This window comes from Prunus avium, chromosome 8 (genome assembly GCF_965620075.1).
Source record: "Prunus avium chromosome 8, drPruAviu1.hap1.1, whole genome shotgun sequence".
Classification (NCBI taxonomy): domain Eukaryota; kingdom Viridiplantae; phylum Streptophyta; class Magnoliopsida; order Rosales; family Rosaceae; genus Prunus; species Prunus avium.
This window is the reverse complement of record NC_142291.1, coordinates 7,829,984-7,840,027: the sequence shown is the minus strand read 5'-3', so window position 1 is coordinate 7,840,027 and position 10,044 is coordinate 7,829,984. Positions and strand designations below refer to the sequence as shown.

Here is a 10,044-nt window from a genome sequence, read left to right as displayed (position 1 = left end):
TTGTAGCTTTTGAGAAACCAATAGAAGACGTGGTTAGTGGGTCTTATTAGATAGTTGGAGAGAGAGACAACAATCGATTGCATTGCTTGTATAGTTTCAACTGAAAACCTAGCTTCCGAGAAAATCTAGCTTCGGAGAAATTTTGATAAGCATGTTTGTTCATCTTTTCCAGCAGAGAACAAAAAATCCCACTTGAAAAATCTGATGGATTAGGGTGGGATTTGAGATCGAGTTTGGTATTTATACCTCCCATTAAAAAGTCTTACAAAGGAAGTTAGCAAGTTTTTGAATACCATGAGACTTTTTGTTACTTGTTTAAAGTCTTGATTGAATACCACAGTCTCTTTTAAAAATCCTAATAACCTTAATAAAATACCACGAGACTTATTTAGATTGTTTAAAAGTGTTAATTGAATGCACAAAATTTATTTATCTCAAAATAATTTTTTAAAAATCACATACACGCCTTAGATTAAAATTAGAAAGAAAAAAAACTAAAAAGGTGCACTGGAAACTCATGAAGTAGAGTAAACAATGCAAAACCCTCCTTAAACCCTCGCCCTCCTAGTTCACAAAGAGCGACGAATCGATGTCTCCCATTTACTTCACCTTTCGCTCTCTCCCAAAACCACACTCTCAGTCCTCCCACCACAGCCATAGCCGCCACAGAACCTTCTTCGTAGACGCCACCACCAAATGGGTCCGAGATCGAGGCCTCGACCACGCCGTCGAGAGGGAGAAGAACCTCAGGCCAATGGTCAACATCAAGAATTTCATCAAATCAGAGCCGTCCAAGTCCCTCCCCATTTCCATCATCGCCCAAAACAGAGAATCCCTTATGATACCCACGCGCCCCATCGATTTCATCCGCAAATACCCTTCGATTTTCGAGGAGTTCCTTACCGGTGGCGGCGCAATCCAGCCTCATGTCCGGCTCACTGGCCAAGTGCTCGATCTCGACGCCGAGGAGGAGCTGATGTATCAGAGTGAGAGCTACAGGCAGGATGTCGCTGACCGGCTTTTGAAGCTCTTGATGCTGGTAAGAACCAATAAATTGCCGCTAAATGTCATCGAACACTTGAAATGGGATCTGGGTCTTCCTCATGATTATCAGAAAAGCTTAGTCTCTGAGTATCCGGACTATTTTAATATTGTTGTTGGCAAAAATTCGGCATCTGGGTCGAAGGATTTGCGGGATTTGGAGTTGGTATGTTGGAGAAATGAAATGGCAACTTCGGTTTTCGAGAAGAACGCTGCAGCTAAGGAGAAGAAGGCTTCAGCTAAGAAGAAGAGGGCATTGAGCGGGGATTCGCCTTCTAAGGAGGAAGAGCAATGTGTTTTTCCTATGCAGTTCTCCAGAGGTTTTGAGATGGATAAGAAGTTGAAGAAGTGGATTGATGAGTGGCAGAAGTTGCCTTATGTGTCTCCATATGAAAATGCAGCTCATCTTTCGTCTAAGAGTGACGAATCAGATAAGTGGGTGGTAGCAATTCTGCACGAGCTTCTGCATGTTTTGGTTCCCAAGAAGACAGACAGGGAGAATTTGCTGTGTCTTGGAGAACATTTGGGTCTTCGGTCGAGGTTTAAGCAAGCATTGCTTCACCATCCAGGTATATTTTATTTGTCAAACAAGATAGGAACTTATACTGTTGTTTTGAGAGAGGGATATAAGAGGGGTACGATTATTGAGAATCATCAATTAATGAATATGAGAAGCCAGTATATTCACCTCATGAACACAGTAAAGGAAGATGGTAAAATGATAAGTGTGCCCGGTGGAAGTACTCAAGAAAAGAAGGCAGTAGTTGATGTTCCTAAAGGAAAAGGCGAAGGAGAGGAGGACGATGAAAGTGAGGAAGAGCAGGAAGGCGAGTTGCGTGATTCATCTGATACTGAATTTTTGTATGACGATGACAGTGATGAAGAGGATGAAGATCAGAGTGAGACAAGCATTGAAAAACGTGGTATTAATAACAGAGGAAGGAGAGGTAGGAAATCTCATTTTGATGGGAAAACACCTTCCAGAAATGCTGAAAGAGGAACATCAGGTGGAAGAAAAGCTAGAAACTCTGATTTTAATGGGAAAACACCTTCCAGAAATGCTGAAATAGGAACATCAGATGGAAGAAAAGCTAGAAACTCTGATTTTAATGGGAAAACACCTTCCAGAAATGTTGAAGGAGGAAGGTCAGGTGGAAGAAGAGATAGGAAATCTGATTTCGATGTGAAAGCACCTTTTAGAAATGCTCAAAGGGGAAGGGCAGGTGGAGAACACCCTGGTAAGAGCAGGGATGCGGTCTCTTCAGACACTTCTAGAAGAACAAGAACTGATGTTAGGCATAATATCCGTCCAATTTCAAGAGAGAGATCGAATTTCTCTCAAAGCAAGGGGAGGTCATTACCAGGCGAGAAGACTAGTGTTGAGAAAAGATTCAGCTAATTTTTCTGCAACATTTTGATAGGTTTGTCTCAAGTTCTAGATGTTCCCTTGTTATGAGCTCGGAAATATTATACTTGCCTGCTTAGTAATTTTGTGATTGATTTTGGCTTTGCATTTGGATGCATACATGCATACGTGCTTACTCATACAATCAAAGAAATGACAGATGGATTGGTTAAGAAAGTAAGAGCACAGATGCGAAAGCATTTTATTACCAAACAAACGTAAGTAGAAATGTGATTCGGAAATTGTTGCCTGTTTGATAATCTATGAGATCCACAACCTTGTTTCCGAAGGAATCATACGAAGACAACGAATCGGTAGTAAATATCATGAATCTGCATAGGTATGCAGGGAGTCATTATCTAGGGGGCAATGTGATTCAATTTTTCAGGGGGCAACATAGGACAGACCCCAAAGTTGATGGGGCATATGCGTAACGAATTCGCATAAACGTAAATCATTCTAAACTATGACTTGTTTCTTATTGAAGTGAAATGCAGTTTCATAAGAAGTACTTCATTCACTGTTTGTTCTTTTTTGTTCTTGGCTGGTGCACTGAAAAGTATGGCCCTTAGATCTTTTCTTCTTGGTTGGCAGTGGATCAAAACGACATCATTTTCCCTCTTATTAATCGAAGCTGATAGTTTTTCGTTCTAATTTTGGGCCTTGGACTCACCTTGGGCCGTTGATTTTTATTTTTGTCTAGTCTAGTTGCTTTGTTGTTGAGAGAGCCTGAAGTTGTGGAAGCCCACAGGATTAACAGTAATAGGGTCATTGCTTAGTTAGGGGAGACTTAAGACGGAGCTCTAATTCACAATCCAAGAGGAAGAGTTCCAATTGTTAACTACCTTGCTAATAGGGCTTGCATTTTAGACCGAAAAATTGAAAAATCGCAAATACCAATCGAGGTTTTACCGCATCTAAACCGACTTATCACGAAACCGCAAAATACAGTTGCGGTTGTGGTTCCGCATATCCAAATAATGCAGTATACCACAAACCACAATATAATTTAATTAATTATTAAAATAAATACTTATAATTATTTTATATTAACTAAAAGAGGCTAGGACTTCATCATTTAGATTGATCCTTCTCTCTTCTCTCTTATCTCCTCTCTTTTTCTTTTCTTTTTATTTTTATTTTTATCTTTTTGTTATTCCTCTCTCTCTCTCTCTCTCTCTCTCTCTCTCTCTCTCTCTCTCTCTCTATATATATATATATATATATATATATATGTGGGACTCACCTAGGCTTTGAATGTATTACTAATGAAGTGTATTCTCCGCCAATCTCTTGAAATTCCCTCTATTGTTTTTTTTTTTAAATCTCAACCTTAAAAAAATATCATTTGAATATTTAGTGAATTAATATAACTTAATTAGTAAATAATTAAACTTTATCTAGTAGGAACATGGGTTTCAATTAGTATTGCAAACTCATCGATTGTGTTGGTAATTTTGTTATGTTGTTATTAGTGGGTTAGCCGAGATAATCTCTAACTTGCAATCAACTATTTAGTTGATTAATTGTGCTTTAGGAGGATTGTGGATTGTATTGGTTTATTTTTAATAATAAAGTTCATTCTCTCCGTATATGAGTTAAAGAATCATTGCCAATGATAAAAAGTTCTGCTTATTTCAACAGTATTTTTAAGCATAAGCAAACTCTTATGTCAGTCGGTTCATGTTTCGTCTTTTTACTATACTACAATATGGTTCACCGTTTCATTGAAAAGTTGGGGTAATCGAACCGCAACCACCCATACTTGCTAATTAGAACATTGAATCACACACCAATTAGGTTAAGATTTGGGAAAAACATTAAAGGTGATTTAGGTCAATTTATTAGGATTAATTGAAGATTTATTAATGGACATTAATTAATCAACAAACATAAGGTGTTAAGTTGGAGAAATTATACAGTGATATGGTATCACCACCTCTGCTGATGATACTCCCACTCAAGATCTGCCATGTGTCCTTTTTGAAAAGAAAATTAAAAAGAATTTACACCTGGACTTTTTCTTACAAGTTTACCCTTCAACATTAATTACCCTAACCCCTCTCCCCCGTCTTCCCTGTGCTATCGACGCCACCTAGCTATCTTTGCATCTCCCTCGCCACCCAGTCGTCTTCCCTCCTCCCTCGCCACCCACCCGGCCTTTCCGTGCCTCCCATTCTTGGTAAAAAGTTAAACGTATAAGAAAACACAAATCTTGAAAATCATGAAACATAAAACAAAAATCTTCAAAATCTCCTATGATGACAACCCACTAGTGAAAGAAAGGTATGTTTGATGTTGATATTATTAGAGGGGGACTACAGCCAAGGGGCAACAGTGCAAGGTAGGCAGATTGCGAATAAGGGAAACTGCTACAATCTTCTTGTTTTCTTTTTCCTGTTTTTTCAAATTTTATTTTATTTTATTAAGGGTAAAGTTGGAAGACAAAGTCCAACAGTGAAAAAAATTTAATTTTCTTTTCAAAAAAGATGCGTGGCAGATTTTGAGTAGGAATATCACCAGCTGACGTGATGATACCGTATCACTTAATAATTTCTCATTAAGTTGGGCCTTGCATTCGGTTGGAGATGCTCTAACTTTTAGGCCTAAAAAAGGAAATTTTGTAACTTTTATACTTGATACAAAACTATTTTTGCTTAAAAGTTACAAAATATTCTTCTTTAGGCGTAGAAGTTAGTCATAGTCATTTTTGAATTCTGAATGCATGCCTGGCCATTTTGAATATTTTCTTTTTGGTCTGAATATTAAATATAGGCATGCCTGGCCCTAAACCCTCATATTAAATATCTTTCTTTGAAGTACCATGCCATACACTTGCCTGGACCCTGGAGAGTGACACTGTCCCTAGCGACAAAACAGGAGACCCATATGGCAGTGCCCATGAAAACTAATTAAAAGGCAGCTCTCACACAAAGCCAAAACACAAAAATCCACGCATGCCCCTTCATCCTAAACCAAAAAAAAAGTAATTAAAGCAACTACACAACAAAAGCAGAGAGCCCCATAAGGCCGGTCACATCAAAAAAGTCAAAACACATCGAAACCCATCCCCACATAAGCCTAAAAAATCTCATCATCTATATTATTATTGTTATTGCCATCTCCATGCATCAACAACCTGTTTTCCTCATCATTTTGATGGCCTTTCTCTTTCACCCCATTGCAAACCCCCATCTCCAAGCCTGTGAGCATCTTGGCCTTCAAAGCCTCAGCCTCCCAATCAGTCTTGACCAGCACAACATAGAGAATAGACACAGCACAAGCCGCCTGAGCAGATAAAAGGCCAAACCAAAGCCCTCCAAACCCTACCTTGAGCAAGAAGGCTAGCCCGACCGCGACTGGAGTGCCCACAAAATAGAAAGAGACCAAATTGATACGGGCACCCACGGCCGGGCGCGCTGTGCCACGTAGGATGCCACAGCCAGTAGTTTGAGGGCAGTTGCCTAACTCACAAAGCCCCATAATTGGCATAACTGATGCAACCAAGATTTTGACCAGCTCGTCCTTGGTGAACAGGCCAGCCCACCTCTCTCTAAGAATCACCGTCCATGTCACATTGACGATGCCAATCACAAATGCACATCCCAATGCTACCATGGCTGCTAGCTTGGCCCTGTACGGGTTGCCCGAACCAAGCTCATTCCCAACCTGCAAAATATACGCGAACATTGAAACATAGAAACATTGTATTAGTGAAGCAAATACATAACAGGCAGAATTTTGCTAGCTACAGTCTGTAAATGTGCGTTCGACTCTCAGCTATTAATAGCTGAGAGTCGTGCACGCGTCAACCTGCGTGCAACTATTGATGCAAGTGTAAGCTTCACTGCACCAACAGCCGAGAGTTATCCACACACGCGCACGTGCTACTGCTCCAAGCACTCACTGACAAGAATGTCATTGTCTCCTCAACGAAATTGTGATCATTAATTACCACTGAAATCTGCGTTTTCATATTTGATGGGTCCCAGAATCCCAGATATTGTACTGGGCCTATGAATAGTAAACATGTGTCTGAGAAATGGGCTGTTGGCTGGTTCACTTTCTTTTGTTGGTTGAATGGATTCGTCATAGAAGTGGTGGGGGAGCTCTTTATGTTAAAGGAGCAATTGAGAGTAAATTTAACAGGTACTTGCGTGTCCTATACCAAGTTTGTCCTGTCACATTACAAGTGTGACCTATCTGGTTGCATATAAGTGATGCAATCCCGCAAACAGATTGAAAGCATATCTCCCCATAAAACTTTTATTAATTTCCACTTCGAGATTTGGAATATATGCATTTCTTTTTTCTTTCTACTTTCCTATTTTCTTTGTTTTATTTATTTGTTGGTTTAGATGAAGACTTGCTAATTTTAAAAAAAAAACCAAATAATTGCAACTCGAAAACCGAAGAATTTATTCTACTTTTGTCTTGGCAATGTTGCTATACAAAAATATGTGTGTTTATAGGGGGACCATTCAGCATGTTTACTCATCCTAAAAGACTATAGTAGGACAACATTTTCATCACAAATGAGTCTCTATACCTAATAAATCATGTATAAAATAGCAGCTATAGCACTAGAATCCTATCGGAGATTCAACTTGCGATATTTTTCAACGTTTTAAAGAAAAAAAATTCACTAAACTAAGAGTTAGTTGCTAGTAGCATAAGTCTAACGGTATATAATTAATTTCGAACAAGAAGTTTTATGTTTTCCTTTTTGGGCTCCTTATGATACAAGGAGCCCGGAAAGGCCACTAACATATGATTGTGTAACGGCCAAAACAAATAAGCCCCTTAAATAATAATAGGCTAAATTATAGCAATGATCTCATACCTCGAGTTACATTTTTATTTTTAAACAACAAAAATAGTTGTTATTGTCCTCGAATTAAGTTATGCGTTGCACTAGTGACCTTTCCGTCAATTCTGCTAATTTTTTTAGTAATTTGCGGATGAACGCAACTATTTTTGGAGTTTAAGCACGAAAGTGTGTTCGTAGTTGAAGGATGATTGCTCCAAATTAGCCAAGTAATAATAAAAGAGAGAGAGAGAATAATTATTAGGGAAGAGAACTTACCCTGGCAGAAACACAGCCAGCAAGGGCCATGGGGACAGTGTACATCATGCTAGTGGTCTGAATAAGAATCCCAGTGGCGGCCACAGCGACAGTAGGATTTGGCAAATAACCAGCCATCACAATCACAATCTCATACCACCACCACTCCAAACATATGCCCAAGCAGCTTGGCACTGCCAACTTCAACAGTGGTCCAATCCCACCACACAAATCTCCAATCCCAGCCGTCCATCTCATCTCCCCCTGCCTCCATCCCCACCACACGTACGCTGCCATCAGCACCACCATGTTCAGGTTAGTCAGCACCGACGCCATGGCCACTCCTGGCACTCCAAGCCCCATCACCTCCACCAAAACCCAGTTCAATGGCACGTGGAAGGCCACAGCTATCATTGAACAGTACATCATTGGCTTGGTCACTTTCTGTGACCTCAAAAAAACCCTCAAAGGCTGCAAAACTGTGTTTGTTAACAAGTCTGGGATGGAATACAAACAGTAAGTGGCAGCCATTGATGTGATTGCTTTGTCTTGTCCCATGAACACCATGATTGTTTCAAGATTGAGCCATAAGAGGCTGATGGGTATTATTGCCAAGAGAAGGATCAGGACCATTCTTTGAAGGGACAGAGTGAGAAGCTCCCAATTTTTGTTCCCATAGGCTTGGCTACAAACAGGTTCTAGGCCTGAGGCAAGACCCACCAACACAGAGTAGCCAGTGATGTTGGTGAAGCCTATGGAGAGGGCACCTCCTGCTAGCTCTAGGCTTCCAAGCCTGCCTAGAAATAGGACTGAAACCACAGCTCGGACAAAAACCAAACAGTTCATGGCTGTTATGGGAAAAGCCATGCCCCATAGTTCTCTTAGTTCTTCTAATACCTGTAAAGTTCAAATTAATGTTTTTTTCAAGCAAAAGAGAGCACTAGAGGCAGCAAAAACAGACATGATATGTATAAACAGATGTGAAAAATGAAAATTTAGGATATGGGTTGATTAAATTAGTACCTGTGAAGCAGAAGGGACTTTGTGGGAACAAATATCAGGGTATTTATCTGCCATTTTTGTTTTCTTTGATGACCAATAAAATGGTCTGAAGGAGATATTGGTGACTCCTCCTACCTAATATATATGTCAAGTGATCTTCAAAAAGAAAAAAGTTGTATCAACCAGTTGGAACATGGCATGAAACTCACCCAACCCAACAAAAAAGAAATGGAACCCAATAAAAATGAGGCCTTTCTTTAGCTTAGAGTGATCAAAAGCAAGGCCCCCAAAATTTGAAGTGGTACCCTTTACTTGGTGAATCAATCAGAGCAAGAATCAGATAAGAAACCAAAAGATTGTGGAGAAAAAGAGAACTCACTTTTTGTTAGCTTCTTCTATATCTTTCCAGCCCAAAGAGTAAGGCAAGGACTGAGAAGCAGAAAAGGTAAAGGCTTAAAATGCAGAGGCAACAATCAAATAATGAGAGAAGCAGAAAAGGCAAGAGGACAGTTATTAAGGAGTAAACTCAGAAGTCAATAGAAAGAAAGCATAGTACAAAGTTGGGGGTTGCTTTTTTTTCTTTTTATTTGCTTGATATGAAATTTCAGTGAGTGAGGAAAAGCAAAACACAGCTCAGGGCTATTGGCGGCTATGTACAGATATATATAGGCCTGGGTGGGTTTAAAGGCAGAGGAGGAGAGAGAAACATAACGCTTTCTTTGCAAGGGAGAAAAAGCGATACGAGAACAGAGTGATGAGAGTGAGAGGCGGAGCCAGAGAGGCATTTTCGTAATAATTATTTTTTTTCCAGAAAAGAACCCCTCGTTAATGGCAGAGAATTGAAGAGGAGAGAGACAGAGACAGAGAGGGAAAACGTTCGTGGAGAGATAAATGTTTGGCTCAACCCTCTTTAATTTTTTTTGTTTTCTTTTATTTTTTTGTATCTTATTTACCTACTTTGATAAAAATGATGTACATGTTTGTAGAGTATTTATTCTTACATCGAAGATCTTAGGTTCGATTCTCTCCTCTCCCAATATCGCTTGTATCCAAAATCCTCTTCTAATTTTTTTTGTTTTATTTTGTTTTTTTGGCTCTTATTTACCTACTCTGATAAAAATAATGTAAATGTTTCTAGTTCAATTGGTTAAGAGTATTTATTCTTACATCGAAGATCTTAGGTTCAATTCTCCCCTCTCCCAATATCGCTTGTATCCAAATAACAAAATCAATGCAATTATGTTTCCTGCAGTCTTTCGACCCAAAAAAAAAAAAAAAAAAAGTTCCCGGCAGTCTATTCTATACATGTGACAAAAGACTTTAGCCTATATTCATCACAAGGATACAATATTGAATATTCAACTACGCCATTCTTCAGCCAAAACCAAAATAATACTTTCAACATTATTTACTATTTTCAATTTTATACAAACTCAAGTAAACCCAAAAAAAGGTAATATGCGAGATTCTTGTTTTCAATCACCATTCCATGCAACATGGCCCACTAATAACCGTGAGTTCAATTGAAATC

General features: G+C 39.2%; 2 protein-coding genes across 2 annotated transcripts; one reads left to right on the top strand and one right to left on the bottom strand.

Annotated features, from left to right (window-relative positions):
* The first annotated feature begins 499 nt into the window (after nt 1-499).
* LOC110773209 (Ubiquitin carboxyl-terminal hydrolase family protein) lies at nt 500-2,554 on the top strand. The gene has a single exon (XM_021977711.2). The coding sequence runs from the start codon at nt 590-592 to the stop codon at nt 2,438-2,440; it is 1,851 nt and encodes a 616-aa protein (XP_021833403.1). The 5' UTR covers nt 500-589; the 3' UTR covers nt 2,441-2,554.
* A 2,657-nt stretch (nt 2,555-5,211) lies between these two features.
* On the bottom strand, nt 5,212-9,362 carry LOC110773210 (MATE efflux family protein). The gene is made up of 4 exons (XM_021977712.2): nt 8,893-9,362; nt 8,535-8,669; nt 7,533-8,408; nt 5,212-6,115 (listed from the first exon to the last, which is right to left on the bottom strand). Exons 2-4 carry the CDS (start codon nt 8,586-8,588, stop codon nt 5,528-5,530), a joined length of 1,518 nt encoding a protein of 505 aa, XP_021833404.1. The 5' UTR covers nt 8,589-8,669; nt 8,893-9,362; the 3' UTR covers nt 5,212-5,527.
* Nucleotides 9,363-10,044: the final 682 nt, after the last annotated feature.